We start from the raw sequence: 17,307 nt of genomic DNA on the forward strand, positions 1-17,307 counted from the left end.
TGCTTTGACAAGATTTCCCTGATTTCCTGTGATTCCACGGCAGGGCTGGCAGGGAGCTCTATTGATGAGTGGTGGGTCTGCGCGGGGGGTGCCGGAGGTGATGGGGCACCCCCATGCTCTGGGACCCTCACAGGAGATCTGGGTGCTGCTCAGGGAAGTCACATTTTTATTAGCAACTGCCTGATGCTGGAAAGCCAACACTGCTGAGCGACTGCCAGGCCCAGGGACCTGCCCTTTTGCCGCACGTTTTAAACACCTTTCCGCTTTAATCCCAATGAGACTTTTATTTTCCTGTAGGAAACATTCCTGCTGCCTCAACCCAGCTTCTTCAGCCGAGGCTTGCTGCATATCCCTGTCCTGGGTGCGTGAAGCTGGGGCACAGCGGCTGGCACAGCACCGGGGCTGGGCTCAGGCGGCTTTCCTCAAGCCCGGTGGTCTCAGGGCAGATGCCGCAGAGGTGCCCCCCTCCTCCTCCGGCGCCCCAGCACCTCCCGGTGCTCCGCTCCCACCGAGGCAGCCCCCACGGCACCCCACGGTCCATCAGGCAGATGCTAGCGGTCCCCTGGTCTCCGGTCACAGCAGGCAGCAGGTGGGAGGTGGCGGGGCGCGGCAGTTAATGTGTAACCGGTGCCGCCACCTTTCACCTGCACGCAGCCATCGGGAGGGAGCGGGGCCGCGGCGGCAGCCGGGCTGGCTCCCAGGCGCTGGTGGTCTGCAGAGCCGTGCGGCCAGGCCACGGGGGTCAGTGGGGGCCGTGGGCCCTGTGGCCGCGGCCACACCTCGCCCAGCAGGGCCGGCTCTGCCGGCTTCCCAGCTTTCTCTGAGACTTGTTTTTCTGCCTGGCAGTTTCCTGGAGCCAAATGGCTCCTGCCCGCCTGCTCGGGGTCTGCAGCCTCCTCTGCGCCTGGTCAGTGGTGATGGGACACCCCTGCAGCCTTGACCACCAGGTAGGGGGGCCGAGGGGGCTCTGGCATGGGTAGCAGCTGGGGGCGGGCAGGGGCACCCCACTCGCTGTCGGGCCAGCACAGCTGGGGTGGCGGCACCGTATGCCTGCGGGGTGGCAGGCCCTGGCAGGCAGCTACTGTTCTGCATGGCTTGAGACACGATGAGCAATGAAAACCCATGGGAGCAAGCGGAGTTAACTGGGAGACGTGCTGTGCCAGTGGCCACCAGCCACAGGGGTGCTTCACCCACACCTGGAGCCGGGCTGTCCTGCTCCCAGCCCTGCAGCACCCCAGCTCCCAGCCTTGGGCTGAACATCTCACCGTTGTCCAGCCCATTCACCGGAGCACAGCGGGGCTGCGAAAGGCTTCTCTGAGCCATGGCACTTCTGACTCCGTGGGTTTCTTGGCTGCTGCCATAGCACAGCTGCCCGTAAGGGGTGCATGGCAAGCAGCAGCGAGGCACATCCCTGAGGGGCTCCCAGCCCCTCACTCCCTTCCCCAGTGCCCAGTGATGCAGTGGCCAACACCAGGGTCAGGGCAACCGTGGGGTCAGGATCCCTGAGCCCTGGCGAGGAGCAGGAAGTATAACTAACTCATCCTGCCACAGCAGGATGCACTGTGCCACAAGTGCCACAGCCAGCAGCTCGGCTGCACTGGGTGGGAGGCAGGAGAAAGCAGGAAAAGTGGCTGTTGCGGACCGATGGCACAGGGCAGCACTGCCCACTGAGCTCTCAGATCCTCCCTCAGAAGGCTCGCACTGTTTTCCCCTGCCTTCCCAAACCCAGCTCGGTTTGAGCTTGAGACAGGACCTGTGCAATGCCCCCATGGCTCAGCTCGTTGTAACCCAGTCTTCCGCAGCCCAGACTTACAAGTGCACATCTGTTCCTCTGGCAAGCAGGGACAGCAGGGCCTGATAGGAGATTTAGGTGAACAGGAGGATGAAAGGAGAGGTGATCACATGAGAGGCAAAGAAACGGAAAGGCCAGCTAGCTGGAAAGCAGGCGGACCTGGAAACCTGGGACTACGGACTGCGGCAAACTTCCAGCACAGCATCTCTGCCTGCAGGGCCCAAACTCGGCATCGAGCAGGAGCCCTGTGCCTGTCCAACCACACTTAAATTGCTGACCTGCTCCCTGGCAGCTTCAGTTTGGGCAACTGGCCCTCTCCCACATACAGCCCAGGCAGGAGTAACACATGCTGGGGAGTGCTCCCCAAAACCAGCTTGAATTTGGCTACCTTGTTTTTGGGGGAAAACAAAAAAATCCATCCATGTGGGTTGATCTATCCATCCAGCATGCACTGCTGGCTTTTTGGGAGAGCAAACGGTCCCTGCTCTGTTTTATTTACTAGTGTAGACAGAGCCAGCCTGCACTAAACTGCCACTCGCAGTGTATCCTCAGAAACACGGGAGGGCTGGGGGTACAACACCCTGCACAGGCCCTGGGGAGCAGCTCTTGACATGGGTGCTGGTGCAGGTGCCCTGGCCGGCTGCCGCTGCCTGCCTGCCCTCACAGTGGGCAGGGGTCTCGCCCACCTCCCTGCCCCAGCTGGAGGATGCCCTTGTGTCACACAAGAGCTCCCCGGGGCTGGAGGTGGGGATCTGGGGGAGGAAGAGGAAGGTGTCCTGCAGGCTGAATCCAGATGGCAACTGCCCTGGAAATGGGGACAGGAGGGTGACATCCCCGTCCCTCCACATCTACCCCCCCTGTCTGGGTTTCCTCCCAGCTCTCTGTGCTCTTCCTTTACTTCTTCAGTTAGCTGCTCTCAGTCCTGGGCTATGCTGCTCATCTTTCTCCATTTCTCTTGGCCCACACCAAACTGGCAGCTCATGGTTTTTTTATGCCTGTTTGTGTCTTTGCTTTTTTAAACTCTGCAAGGGTAATTAATTAAGACATTTGAACTTCTGGGGAGTCTTAGTCTAGGGATCCTCCCCAGCATGGAGAACCCATTTCAGACAGCAGCTTTTTTCTCAGGGATGGGCAGACTGCAATGGGAAGAGCCTCCTGCACGCTCCAAGTTCCCTTCCAAGCAACATCACCGGTTTGGACCTCTCCTTCAACTCCTTGGTCATGCCCCGTCACGGGACTCTCTTGATGCATTTCCCTTCCCTGCGCTCCCTCAACCTCTCTAGCAATGCCCTGCTGGCGCTGAGCCCAGCAGTCTTCTCCAACCTTGGGGCACTACGTCTGCTGGACCTGAGCAGCTGCAGCATTGCCTACCTCCACACAGATGCTTTCAAGGGCTTGGGAAACTTGCACACACTGCTCCTAAGAAATAACAATCTGCAAGAGCTTGAGGTCCCTTTCTTCCTGCCGCTGAAGGCTCTTTTCCACCTGGACCTGCAGCACAATGCGCTGGTCTCTGTGAACGCTTTGAGCCTGGAGCTGATGGAGGCAGTCCCGCAGGTCCGGCTGGAAGGGAACCCCTGGGTCTGCGACTGCACTGCGCACCCTCTGCAGCAGTGGCTGCAGCGCAGGCAAGGTGAGCAGATGGGGGCGGGTGGCAGGAGAGCTGTTGGCCAGGAGGAACCCTGGGTGCAGGGGTTCACTTGATCCTTTTGCTCCAACTCCGGGCAGGATCTGTGATGGCTCCCCAGGGACCTCTCCCACCCTATTGAGGGACACAGAACTGAAAGTTGTCAGTTCCCCGTTTGCAGTTACACATGACATCAAAGATTTCTAGGAACAAGAGACAGGATAGTTCAGTCACTCTTCTGGGAAAGGGGCTGGCTGTACAGTTCAGCCCCCTAAATCCACCTTTATATATCTGCATGGAGTGATCACATTTTCAAGAGCTGCTGAGCACTTAGCAGTTCCTCCTGTGGAGCAGGATCAGGCTCCAACCCTCTGAGCTCAGCTCCCAGGTGAAAGCAGCCCTGCAATAGTGGGTTTTCTATCAGTATCCATGAATTTGGCATTATCCAGTTAGAAGGAGCCTCCTAAGCCTTCATGGTCATACACTTGCATGGTTCTTGGTCAGGGAACCGGCAATGCTGGAGGGCAGAGCCAGGAGCACCTTGTGATGCATCTCATCAACCCAGGAGCAAGCAAGGAGCCCCTTCTCTAAACTGGGGAGGGGATGGGCGAAGACCCTCTGTCCCACCTTAGCCCGTGTTTCTCCCAGCTGTGCAGGTGACGTGTGCATCACCCCCGGAGCTGCAGGGCCGGGAGGTCGCAGCTTTGGATTCCCAGGACCTGGGCTGCCAGATGAAGCAGCGGTTTCCTCGGGAGGTCAGCACGGTGCAGCAGACCACAGTGGCCCACAGCAACAGTAAGTTGTGCAGCTATGGGGGCATCCATAAGGTCTAGCTCCCTCCTGCCTTCCGTCACCCCAGAGGGGACTGCAGGCGGAGATCCCCTGCTCTGCCCCGCAGTCCCAGGGGCTCAGGCTGCGCAGCCACCGCTGGTGCAGTGCCTTGGTGGGGAGGGTGGCCTCCAGCGGTGCCTTGGTGGGGAGGGTGGCCACCACCTGGAGGTGTTTGCTGGCTTTGCAGCTGAGAAGTTAGCAGATGCCACAGAGCCACACAGAACACAGACTCCACGGTGATGGGCACCAGTATCAGACAGATGACCAGCAGTTTTCCCCACAGTGTTCATGCACCCTTGGTAGCTAGCCCTTGGTGAAGAGCATTTATATCGCTCCTAATGAAAGCAATCCAGTGCTGGCTGCACGCCGCAGGCATGCACAGGGCTGACTGCTGAGGAGCACTGGGTATGCCGCAGGCTGACCTGCCATGCCCTGATGTGCCTTCCCTGCACCGCAGCCACCACACCGCCCTCCAGGAAGGGAGGAAGGAGCTGGCCGTACTTGGTGGGCTTCCTGGTGGCAGCAATCAGCATCTCCATCCTGATTGCGCTGGCTGCCAAGTGTAAGCTCTTCCACAAGAACTTCGCCAGCTACCGTCACCGGCCGCTGCCCGAGACCAGCTCCACTGGAGGCAGTCCCATGGAGGATGGCAGCAGCTGGGACAGGGGCTGGGGGGCCAGCAAGAACCATACCATGCCCAGTGCTGCCAGTCTGCAAGCTGAGGATGATGATGGCTTCATTGAGGACAACTACATCCAGCCAAGTGAGCAGCAGCGGGAGGAAGAGGAGTGGGAGTCGCACCTCTCCATCTGAGCCCAGCCCAGCCACCAGCGCTGTGGCCTCTCGCCATCCCCCATACCTCCATCCCCTTCCTGCCCTTTCCCACCTGCCCTCGGCTTTTGGGCCCACGTGGCTGGGGGCAGGCGGAAAGGAGCGGAGAGGACGGGGTAGAAGGGGTGGACTAGGAATGGTGACGGAGGCTGAAGGCAGCAGGCCCCACAGTGCCCCAGTGAGACGCCAGTGGAGCTGCACCGGCACAGGGGACACTGGAGCCACTGCTGCTCTCCCGGCCCTGCTTGGATACTGAGGATGAAGGAGATGGTGCCTGTTGTGCCCAGGCAGCCTGGTCGGGTGGGAAGAGGAGCCTGCCCTGGTGCTCCCTGTGGGGTCTCTGGCCCCGCTGCCCCAGGGTGCCAGACCCTGCCCTGCTCTGTCCCTCAATGTGTTGGCATTCCAGGGTGTGATTAAAGCATGATTTTATCCTGCCTCTGCCTGCAATGATTTGTTGGGACTTTCCCAGTGGCAGTGCCGGGAGGAGACCCCCAGCCCCACAGCTCGGGTGCGGCTTCTTTTGCCTGTGCTTTCAAGGACCATAAATACATTCCTCGTTAACTGCACCGGTGAGAGAACAGCTCTGTGGCACAACAAGTGCTCTTGTGCAAACAAATCTGTTACCTGATCTGGCACGGGCAGCCCTGGTGCGTCGTCACAGGGTTTCTGTGTACGTCTCTCCAGCGTTGCTACCCGCCGTGCTCCTTCCCAGTTTTCTCTCTTCCCTCTCCAGCGAGACGTGCTAGAAAGGCACTTACCTTTCCCATGCCAGCTCTGCAGAGCTGAGCAAACTTGTTGGCGGTGCCGGTTGCGGCGTCAGGCAGGCACGTGCACCAGGGCGAGACAGCCCTGTCCCCCCACACCCATTACAGAGTCCTGTCTGTACCTCTAACCGTGGAGTTATACAAACATTATAATTTTTGGATTCCTGTCATCTTTGTGGGACGATAAACAGCGCATGAGACATAAGTAACTCCACATTGTTTCTGCTGTAGCCGGTTGTGCCCGTGTGGGTCATGCTGGAGGTAGAAGCAGGGAGCAGCAGCAGCACGCACCTTTGGTAGATGATTCAGAAAGCTGGTACCATCCGGCTGGGAAGATCTCCCAGGGCACAGCCCAGTCGTTACCATCCCTGATAGCCCAGGAATCTCTCCATCATGCTCCGGAGCATGAAGCATCATCACAGGGATGGCATTTCCTGCAGCCCTGCCACACGGCTAACTCCCCCATCTCCTTCAGACCTCCATTCGACTGTAAACTGCCTTTCTATTTCTCTGCTTACTAAGATATTTACAGAGCGCAGTGTATGCAAAAGTAAATAATACACGTCAGAGAATGTAACCCAAAGGGGACGACTGGCTCAGGCGCTGGATGTGTGATACAGGCCAGTGACTTAAAGCACCTTCTAGAGAGGGAAAGTGCCCTTTGAAGCCATGAGGAGCAGGAAAACCTGCTGCCTTGTTTCAGTGGTCAGCCAGTTTTCGCTCTTAAACGATGTATTCCTAAACTGAGCTTTACTTTTGCAGTCACTGCCTCATGTTTTGCCTCCTGGGCTCGTCTTAACAGCTACTTGTGAAAATACAATATGTGCTGTAATTTTTGGAAAATTCTAACATCTTTCAGATAAGATAGGAGACTTAAATCTGAGGGCTAGGAAAATGCATTTCAGTTACCTTTCAGAGGGTATTTTCTGGGCTTTTCTATATGCTTTTCCATCACATGAACTCATGCTAGATGCATTATTTTACTTTTGGTCTCAGTGATGTCTTAAAAGAGATTAAAAATACAACTTTCCAGGCTTATTTTTCCAGCATCTTGCTCACTCCCATCCCTCAGTACCTAGTGGTGGGTTGTTTGTCTAATTTGACCCTGCTGGGAGGCCCACCTGTTTATTCTTTAACGAAGCAGATGTTTTTCGGGTGCGCAGGTGGTCCCGGTCCTGTGGCAGCCCCTCTGCCCCCTCTCCAAGCAGCTCCAGTGCAAGTGGGCAGCAGCCTGGCAGTTCGCGTGGGGAGTAAATGCATCTGGCAGGCAGAGCTGGGAATACAAGGGGGTCAGAGCAGAAAAGGAGGAGCCTTCGCAACAGAAATCCCCCCAGGAAGCTGCCAGAGGGACCGAGGGAGGCTGGTGGATGGGAGCAGTACCAGGTATGCAGGCAGACTGGTTCCAGGCTCCTCGCAGGCAGCAGCTGCTGCCGTGAGGCTCGAGGCTCGGCCGTACCACAGGGGGAAACAGCTTCTCTGTAAACAAACCAGCTGTCACCGACACATTCAGGAGGCTTTGTGTGCTCCACGTGAGCATCTTTCAGGGGCACAGCAAGGTCTTAGGTTCACAGAGCGGTGGTAAGGGGGACGGCTATGTCTCGGTCCTTAAGCAGAGGGAGATGCACACGGATCTGGAGGTGGGAGTCACGTATCAGGCAGTAAGTACATGCATTTGGGGGGCTGTGGTGGCATTGCCACACTAGCTGATGAGCCGAAACCACAGCCACAGGAGGAACCCTGGGCTGTCATGATTTCAGCCCTGGGCTCAGCCTGAGCAGGGGCCGGCTCTGCACAGCCCTGCCTCCTCCCGCTCCGCAGAGAGGCTGGCACTCAAGCATCAGCCTTCAACACAGGTGACTTCTACAACATTTTATTATGTATTTCCACGCACAACACAGGAATCGAGAAAGGAGCAAACCAGCAGTGCTGCTGCAGGAGGTGAGTCAGTGACGGGGGCAGCGCAGGCTGTCCACCTGGGCAGCCAGACCCCAAACCGCCATCCTCGGAGACAGCCTGTTCTCGGCCGTTACTCCTCAGGTTGCTGACATGGCCCACGAGCATCCCTTTCTGGCACAATTCATGGGCACTTGGGGCACATTTTGAAGGGGCTGTAGAGGGGAGGATTCACATTGGTATGCAGGCAGCATGAAACTGCGAGCTGGGCACAGTCATGCATCTTCACAGAAATGCCCAGATGTGCAAAACAGCTGGTGTGCAGGCAGCTGTGGCCTCTCTACATCTGCAGGTTGGGGGACCTGGGAGTAACTGCTGAAGAGCTGATGCAGGCAGAGATGGTGCATCTTGGCATAACTGCACATGCACTGACACGCGTGCGGAGCAGCAGCAACGGTGATGGTGCAAAATTGTCCATCTCTGGCCTGCCCCTCCCTGTGTACACACAGGGGTCCCTGGCGGACCTGGGGTGAAACAGCCCAGAGGGGAAGGACGGCTCTTTGCGTGACAGAGGATTTGGCACAGAAGGGTCTGAGCTCAGTAACACCCTCTGAATTCTTGGGCAGATTAAGGGAAGTGGTGCAGAGAGAAGAGGAAACAGCTGTTTAATAAAATCTATGGATGATCTGAAAGTGGCAGAGGAAAATGTAGAAATAACAGAGATCCAGAAAAGTCAGAATGATGTTCTCATACTTTGGGAAAATAATCCAAGGCTTTGGGGGAAGGAAAGCCAGCAGGAGCAGGGTAAGAGCAGATGAATACAGAAGTGCCCTCATGCGATCGGAGTGCATTGGTGATAGTGTGGTCTGGAGCTGCGAAGGGATGAAGTCCTCCTTGTCCGGTGTATACCTGGTGGGGTTCGCTGATGCTGAACTCTATCTCCAGGTGTAACATGGACAGTGATTTGTGCTGTTACTAAGGGAATGAGCTACTGTCCTTTTCCAAATCAATTTGCTACCAGGCACCAAAACCCAATAGGTCAGTCTTGTTCCATTACAGTTGGAACTTGGCAAATAATGAGCAAAAAATAATGACTGGGGCAGAGCAGCTCAAGTGAGGGGGAGATAGGAGCAGACAGGAAGATGAGGAGAAGGTTGCGCAGGAGCAGCTTCACTAGGAGGTTAGGATCTGTGTCTATGGAAAGGGCAGTGAAATGGTTTATGGGACTATGGGGGAAATGAGAATTTTGGCAGGTAAATTAGCCTCAAGTCACAGGAAAAGCTCCCAGGGGGGTGAATTGTTAGTCTGCCTCTGGGAAAGACACCTCAGTGATAGACACCTTGTAGAGATAAACCAGAGCCGCAACACACAATCCAGCACTGATAACCCTTCAGGGCCCTGACACCGACACCCTTTGATCACCCCTTTGATAAACCACGGAAGATGGTGGGCTGCAGAAAGGTCATATTGGAACAGATCCTGGCATTGCAAACACAAATGGCATTTCATGTCAGGTCTGGCCATGCTAGGGCTCTGGCGCACAGAATTCCCATGCAAATCCCACTCTCACTCCCGCAGACACACAGGTGCTTTCTCGGGAGCAGCCCCTGCAGCCGTACCTCCCACCGAGCTCCCTTCACTCGCACTGCATGCCTGCTGATGTGTGGAATATTTCCTGCCATTCATCAGCTGCTAGAGGCTCTACTTTGCTCAGGAGCTGGCAGCTCCGCACAGAGCACAGGGTGGCTTTATACCGCCTGCAATCACAGCCTCTCCTGCCAGGAGAGCGCACGACACAGCTCCAGGAACCACGGGAACCAAGCAAGTACTGGAGTCCCCAGGGGTACAGGACAGGCTCACCTTAACTCTGTGACGGGGTCAGCAGCTGTCGCAGGAAGCTTTGCGGAAACACCAACCAGACTAGTGCTGCACTCCTAATGTGCCAGGTCACAGGGCCCGTCCAGGCACCCCAAGTCCCTGCTGTGCTGTCAGCCTGGGGCAAAGCAAATGCCAATAATCTCCGAAAGAAGCGCGAGGCACACCGCAATGCTTGCCCTTCCTTCGGGAAAGGCCGGCACAAGCCCTGCTGACGGGTCGTATTGGAGGCTCACGCAGGGGTGTGCTGGGTCAGATCAGGTTGGCCATGCTGGAGGTGGGAGGAAGCCGCCTGTTTGCGGCGAGGCGGCCGGAGATGGTGAAGACACGGATCTCGCCGGTCTCCAGGCTCCTAGGAGCAGCCTGGTGGCAGGAGGTGCAGAGCAGGTAGAGCAGCAGGCAGAGGAGGATGGCACTGCCAGCAGTCAGGAGGACAACCCCGCTGGTGAACATGCTGGCCAGTGGCCGAGCAGGGCTGAGCTGCATGGTTGTGGTGGAGAGGATGGTGAGCACGACCCCACAGACCACCAGCACCAGGGCACTGAGCAGCAGCACCAGGCAGTCTGAGAAGCCCCCACTCTTCAGGAGCTCAATCTGATCCCGGCTGCGGATGCAGTTCATGTCCTGGATTGCAGAGCTCAGCAGCTGCTTCAGCAGCACGAGCAGGGCCAGGAGGCAGAGTGTGGTGCCCACGGCCAGCCGCCACTCCCCAGACCGGCTGCTCGTGCTATACAGCAGGATGATGCCCCCGATCCCGCAGGCCAGGATCAGCACCACAGCCATCCCATAGCACAGGATGGACTTCTTGGGGTCCTGGAACCACCAGAGTTCCACGTGCTCCTCCAGGATGTTCCTCTGGATGTGGTCTGCATCTGCAGGGCTGCGGGCGGTGCTCAGCTCTGCCAGCTCCGGCATGGTGGGCAGCTAGGTGGAGAGGGCACGGCAGTGCAGTTGCACAGATGAACCTAGATCCTTACAGCAAAGTGGAGGGTCAAGGCAGCAATGGTTGCCAAGGCAGGTGCATTTCTCAAGCGGGAGTGCCTCGGTCTCACTCTTTGGAGCCTGGTAGAGCTCCCTTCCGCAGCAGTGCCACCTGGAGAGTTACAGTCCGTGTGCTGGGGCTGAGCCCGCCCTCCAGGCAGGGCTGCAGGACATGGTGGAGCATCCCCAGAGCAGCATCGTAATGGAATGACCAAGGCTGTGTCCTTCCTTTCCCGTGTGTTTCATCTGAAAGAGTCAAGAAGAGAAGATAGCATTGAACAGAGACTAACCCTGCTCCCCTCTACCAAACAATCTCCTGCCAAACCCTGGGCCTCCGTTGCTCAGGGCTGGCCTGCAGACTTTCCCCTCACAAAAGCCCGGGGCGTTGGAGCACAGGTCAGCCACAAACATCTTCACCAGAGACCTCCATGCACTGCGGGGTATCTCAGCCTGCCCCAAGGGCGAGTCTCCTGCCTCTCCAGCCCTGCATGCCCTGCTTAGAGCCTACTGGCACATCACTGCCCGCAGGACTCTGCCTGCAGCTGGTGTTGGCAGCAGGGCAGGGACGGAGCAGAGGCAGGTCCCTCCCGGGATAAAGCCCCATTCACAGCTCCGGCTTCACATGCTCCCTCATCAGCATCAGCCTCTTGTCACCAACTGGCTCTGCTGCCCAGAACTACAGCGGGAGGTGGGGGTCAGGACCGGGGCTTAACCCTTCCAGTCCAGTTGCTGAAGAGCGAGAGCTGCCCTCACTGCCTGTTCTCAGCCCTGTCCCTACCCCTGCACCACTGGTGGTCTCCCCTCGCAAGTCCCCTACAGAAACATGATGGTTACATCTCCAGAGGTCTCAGCACTTCCCTGGAAAAAGCCCCCAGACAACTGTGACCTGGCACCCTGCAATTTTGCTCTGCTCTCTGCTGGTCCCTAAAGGACTTCACCACGGGAGGGGAGCAGGGGAAGGGTACTGACGGGCGTAGGGCAGAGGCGGGCTCCATGGTGCTGTGCTCAGCTGGGCTCCCCTTGGCACAGCGCCTTGTCTCAACCTTCCTGGGCTGATCACCTCCCCAGCATCCTGGCACCCCTCCATGCTTTTCTGGGTACAGTTTCACACCAAGAGCGGAAGACACTTGCATTTCTCTCACATGCATGTCCCACTACAGCATATGCGTGCCCAGGCTGGTCCCACAGCACCAGAGGGACCCTCCAGCACAGCTAGTACCCAAAGCAAGGAGAGGTGCTGGGGAGGACTGTGCGGGAGCATCTCAGGTATGGCTGAGCCCTTGAGACATGAGGCAGACCCTGGAGACCCACGAACTGCCTCCCTGGTCACCTCCCGACGCACCCTTGACAGTCATGGGTACACACACACAAACTGCTCTGAGTCCCACAGGAGCCCGTGGCAGGGACAGGAACTGATGCAGATCCCGTGTCAGAGCTGTGTCACTTCTCCGGGGCGGGGGGGCGGCCATGCAGCACGCTGCCTGCTACAGACAGCTCTCCAGGAGCCCATCAGCCCACACGAAACACACTGTTTGTCTTTGTGCCCTGCTCTGCACAGTGCTGGAACTCTGGGCTCATGACGGACGGGTGGGGACAATTTGTGACTTCCACGCATGGCAGCTCTGCACACACCAGGGATCTTTCCTCCCACAGCTCTCCCTGTCCTCAGACAGTCTCCATAGACCACATTCCCTGTGGCAATGCCTTTGCTACCAGCACATACCTCAAAATCTCCCTCCATTGGGGGACAAGCCAACACGGGGTGGGGGGAGAGGGAGGACAATAGTGTGTATGGGGGTGCCCGAACCAGACACCGCCTGACAGTGTCAGGCCAAGCTCCTCCTGAGTCACTCCCCGGCTGTGATGGAGCATGAGGTCACTTTGGACGTGGCTCAGGGCACGCTGCCAGCTGGGAGCACGTGTCCAGGAAGTCTGTAACCACCATGGGTTTGCAGGCCTGGGACCCATCGCGCCGTGGGAGCTCCCCTGCACGGCTGCTGGTGCTTGGATTGCCCGGGCAGGGAGTGTGCTGGGACACAGAAACCCAGGCTCCAGAGGGCACACGTGCCTGGAGGCCCCTGGGAGATCTGCAGCTCCTGGCTAGAGCCAGAACAGTCAGAAAGCACCAATTAGAGAGAAAAAAACCCTGTGGTTGAGTATGCTGATTTGTGACTGCTGGGACCCACTTCGATTTTGCATGAGACAGCAGATAGATACCTTGCGCTGCCCACACGTGCCCAGGACACAGGTCCCTGAGAAGGTGAGGATGTCATGGGGCACTTTCAAAGTAGCGGGGTGAGAAGACATTGAGCCTGGAGACATTTCCCCAGCCCATGCAAACCAGTTTGGTGCTAATCACTACTTCCTCCTGCCTTTCCTTCTCCAAGCACAGAGGTGCCTTATCTCCTCCTTACCAGCAAACTGGTGAGTCTAGTAGATCGCAGGTTTGTAGATTAGATTGAGATTTTGGACTAAGAAAACATAAAGCTTGGAGAAGTGCAAAGTCTGTGACCTTCTGCTGCTTGACCAAAGTTACACACACAGGTTATGAGTCAAACAGTAAGCAAGAAAAACACAACAGCGCAAACCACAGTGAGGGAAAATACGACCAAAAATCAAACTATGGTACTGCATTCTCACGTTACTTTTTAAAATTTAACCCTTTGAAATTTTATTTGCTCAGAAGAAGGTCAGGGAGCAAGATAAAACTCTTAGAGCATCTGACTGCAAAACAAAATAAGGTGTGACTTCTACAAGCACGTGTTTCCTGGTGTTATATTAACCTCTATGAAATAAATGATTTGGAGAGGCAAAGGCTTCCACTGAAGTGTGCCTCCATGTTTCCTTGTGTCTGTTTGAAAATGTTCTCAGAATATAAACTTTTGCTCTATAAGCATCCACACTTGCTTGGGCTTCTCTAGACTGTGAGGGTTTGTGCTGCTAATAACAATATTTTTACTCTTGGAATCACAGGTGGGATGGGACCTTGCGAAGTCACCTGGTCCATCCACCTGCTTAAAGCAGAGTTAACCTCAAAGTCAGACTGAGTATTTCAGGGCTGGATACTGCCAAGGATGGAGGATCCACAGCCCTTCTGGGATCATTCCAGTGTTTAACCATCCTCACCAGGAATAATATTTTCCTTAAATCTAACTACAGTTTCCCATTCCTCAGCATGGGTACATTGCCTCCCATCCTTTTAAGAAAAATCTGTCTTTATATGTTAAACCAAAGCAGCTTTATCCTGGGCTGTCACCCACCACTTCTTGGAGGAGGGATGAAACTAGATCTCACAGCAATTTTGCTGATCTGGTTTCTTGGCATTATGCAACACATCAGTTTTCCCAGATCAGAACGAGAAAAAGGAAGGAATGTGGATCCCTGCTCTGCCATGAGGGAGGAGGACAACCTCTCCACAGCAGTTGTCCCTTCTGCAGCTGTTCTTTGGGCTACCTGGTCTCACCGGTCTGTGATCGATCATAACACAGACCCTTAGAAGCTTAAGCCAGTTAGCCCATCAGATTAGCCAGTTTGATAACATGTATCACAGGCCATTCATCTCTACCATTTACTTACTACTGAACCCCAGTACTTTCTGTGCTCCCGGCATCCTGTGCAAGAGAAAAAGGAGGAGAGGACCAGCCCAGCCACACAATGCTTTCTGCCTGAAGGTCGCATTTCAGGAAAAAATTGACAGGCTGTCCTTCCCCACTGCTGGCTGGCAGCTGGGGAGGAAGAACAGGAAAGCACTGGTAATGCAGGAAAACAAAAATGTTCATGTTTTTCTTTCTTTCTTTTTTTTTCCCTTTCCCTACTCTGACAACATTTAACTGGGAATTGAGGGTCATCATCAACAGGCCACTCCTGGCTGCAGATGTGGGAGATGCACGTCTGCAGACCACCTGGGAATGGTACATTATTTATTTACTTATAGACTTTTTATATCTGACTGTCTGATATCTGACATACACGCCATGGACTGTATGGTAATTAACACTTTCATTTCAGAGCCACATACAACTCAGCTGTTGAAATACTCCTCACTTCCCTCCTCTCCCCGAACCCAGGGTATACCATGAGACGTTCCTTACCCACAGCATTCAGGGGGGGAAGCCTGGGGGTGGAACAGGCTCCTGCAGTGCTTCCAGCTTTGGAAGGGTTTTATGCAGCTATGTGGACTTTGTGAGAATCATGGAGACCAGGAGAGTCCAGCAAAATGTGCTGTAAAATAACAATACATAAAATGATTTGCATGAGAAATCTAGATGAGAGCCAACAAAGCCTCACAAACTTGAAGACATAGAAGCCATCTCCTTCCCCTGCTTCTCCAGTCCATCACAGCTTATTTGCTTCTTGGCCAGGTCTGGCCATAACCTGTTTGGGATGGACTTGCCACCACTCACAGAAACCTCCAGCCCAGAGTAGGCATAAATATTTTCCCATCCTTTCATGTAATTTTTCCAACTTCCCATGCTTTAGGAAGCATTTCTTTACTGAGAGGGTGGCCAAACACTGGAACAGGCTTCCTAGAACGGTGGTCGATGCCCCAAGCCTGTCGGTGTTTCTGGGGCATTTGGACAATGCCTTTAATGACATGCTTTAACTTGGTCAGCCCTGAATTGTTGTAGATCCCTTCCAACTGAAATTATTCTATTCTATTCTATCCCATCCCATCCCATCCCATCCCATCTCAGTTGGAAGGGACCTACAACAATCATCTAGTCCAACTGCCTGACCACTGCAGGGCTGACCAAGTCACAGCATGTAATTAAGGGCATTGTCCAAATGCCTCTGAAACACTGACAGGCTTGGGGCATCGACCACCTCTCTAGGAAGCCTGTTCCAGTGTTTGACCACCCTGTCAGTAAAGAAATACTTCCTAGGCATATGCTATTCTACTCTGTTCTATTCTGTTCTGTTCTAACTCCCTAGTAGGTTCAAAGAGAGTGAAGCTCATATATCTTGTTTTACGCCAAAACACAATATATTTTATGCCTGAATACACAATATATCTTGTTTTATGCCAATACACAAATCAGAAGCTCTGAATGTTGTAGTGTTCAAGGCCCATCTGTGGCTCTGGAAGCAGGGACACTGCTGCCCTGGGACATGTGGGAAGGTCCCCTCTCTTCTGAGGACTCAGGAGTGGGGATAGAGGAACCCACGGGGAATGGGAGTAATGGGGTTTTTATGTGGCATCTGTCTGTCTCACCCAAAATCCTAGCAAGAGATCCACACTCCTTTGGTTGCTACATCAACCACCAATTCCCAACGTTCCTCCTTCCCGGAGCTGCTCAAAATCCAGGCAAACTCATGCTGTCTAATCTGTATCTCTGTGGAGAGCCCACCCTCTCTACCCTGCCAGAGGGATAATGCTTTCCCAGAAGTGACCATCTGTCCCAGCAGTGCTCCTGCCACCAGACATCATTTAGGAAACTTCGGGGAAGCTCTGGGTGATGGTGGACCATCCCTTCCCTTCACCAAGCCTAGAGGCTCTGGGGGTAAGGATGGTGGAGGGCTTGTTGTAACAGGACCAGCGTGCAGCTACTTTTTACAGAAATCTAGCTAGCTTTGGCATCGTACATTATAAAGGTTTGCGTTCCCCTTCCTCTCTGTATGTGTAACAGGCATCCATCATCCTGACCCCAGAGAGCCTGAGCCTGTCCTGATACACCTCTGCTGAGGGAAGCGAGGGAGTCCCGAAAGAACAAGAAACTCCTGAGCTTTACGTGCTGAGAGGAAACATGATGGCACAAGGAAGAAATGACATGGAGGCAAAAGGCATGATCCCTTAAGTATGTCTGAAGCAGCCCCCAAAGCTGCTGGCAGCTACTGATGAAGTAGGGCCCTTCCCGCACACGCACGGCTCCCGGGGAGGAGGAGGGCTCACTCACCTGCAGCAGACGCTGCCCACACGCCACAGCCCTGCACTGTTCTCTGCTCCTGGCTGGCAGCAATGGTTTTTCCTGGCTTTCCTTCCACTGGATCGAGCTAACGAGGGAGCTCACGGGGAAAGTCTCTTCCCTTCCTGTGGCAACTGCCTGCCAAGAAACAGGTGCTCCTGCTGGCTCCCCTTCCTGGTGCGGCGCAGGCAGCACCGATGATAGGCTGCAAGCCCTCACCTCTCGCCCGGGCAGGTGCATTCCCCAGCAGGGTGGCGTCTCAGCAAACCTGCTGCTGGCCTTGGAGAGGCTCCAGAGCCACGCCGGTGTGCAGGCATTACCCCTCCCTCCCCAGGCAGGATCTGGCCACACACCGATCCTGGAAGGTGGCTCATTTCCTCCCAGCTGGAGATGAAGGGGTGCAAGAGTCAGGGAGCAGCTCCAAGGCAGCAGGTGAGAGGAAGCCTGCAGCCATGTTGGCAGAGCTAGGGAAGATTTGACACATTCAGCAAGTATTTGGTATTATGTGGTATTAAATAAAATAGCTCCTGCAGTTCTGAAGAAGCTATGGTCATCTGGTCGCATCAGGACTGGATCTTTGTATGGCATTAGTCCAGGCAGGCACTTAAGTCAGTCAGGATGCCATTGCGGTGCCATCTCCCCATCCCCAGGCAGCCGCAGTACCCCCCTCCCTGGGAGACAGCGGCATCAGCAGATCCCACCATGCTGCAGAAGAGCTGACTTTCTGGTGATCTAGTGGAAAAAAAAGGGTGACAATTTTGAGAAGAATTAGGGAAACAGAAAAGGAATCATTTGAGAGAGGAAGAGAAA

The 17,307-nt window shown here is 55.2% G+C and overlaps 2 protein-coding genes across 6 annotated transcripts; one reads left to right on the top strand and one right to left on the bottom strand.

Moving 5' to 3' along the window:
- Nucleotides 1-657: 657 nt before the first annotated feature.
- Nucleotides 658-5,515, top strand: C8H1orf210 (chromosome 8 C1orf210 homolog). 3 transcript variants are annotated; one of them, XM_075759667.1, is made up of 5 exons: nt 658-710; nt 857-947; nt 2,918-3,425; nt 4,068-4,214; nt 4,708-5,515. In XM_075759667.1, exons 2-5 carry the CDS (start codon nt 861-863, stop codon nt 5,061-5,063), a joined length of 1,098 nt encoding a protein of 365 aa, XP_075615782.1. In that variant the 5' UTR covers nt 658-710; nt 857-860; the 3' UTR covers nt 5,064-5,515. The 3 variants fall into 3 exon arrangements, with proteins under 3 accessions (XP_075615782.1, XP_075615785.1, XP_075615784.1); XM_075759670.1 differs by lacking the exon at nt 658-710 and having other exon boundaries at nt 724-947; nt 2,856-3,425; XM_075759669.1 differs by lacking the exon at nt 658-710 and having other exon boundaries at nt 724-947; nt 2,862-3,425.
- A 2,874-nt stretch (nt 5,516-8,389) lies between these two features.
- TMEM125 (transmembrane protein 125) lies at nt 8,390-16,779 on the bottom strand. Of its 3 annotated transcripts, XM_075759671.1 has the most exons (3): nt 16,489-16,779; nt 14,686-14,815; nt 8,390-10,840 (listed from the first exon to the last, which is right to left on the bottom strand). In XM_075759671.1, the coding sequence occupies exon 3, from the start codon at nt 10,526-10,528 to the stop codon at nt 9,866-9,868; it is 663 nt and encodes a 220-aa protein (XP_075615786.1). In that variant the 5' UTR covers nt 10,529-10,840; nt 14,686-14,815; nt 16,489-16,779; the 3' UTR covers nt 8,390-9,865. The 3 variants fall into 3 exon arrangements, with proteins under 3 accessions (XP_075615786.1, XP_075615788.1, XP_075615787.1); XM_075759673.1 differs by lacking the exons at nt 14,686-14,815; nt 16,489-16,779 and having other exon boundaries at nt 8,390-10,485; nt 10,591-11,167; XM_075759672.1 differs by lacking the exons at nt 14,686-14,815; nt 16,489-16,779 and adding an exon at nt 11,019-11,154.
- Between the last annotated feature and the right edge of the window lie 528 nt (nt 16,780-17,307).

The sequence above is a fragment of the Balearica regulorum genome, chromosome 8 (genome assembly GCF_011004875.1).
Source record: "Balearica regulorum gibbericeps isolate bBalReg1 chromosome 8, bBalReg1.pri, whole genome shotgun sequence".
NCBI lineage: Eukaryota > Metazoa > Chordata > Aves > Gruiformes > Gruidae > Balearica > Balearica regulorum.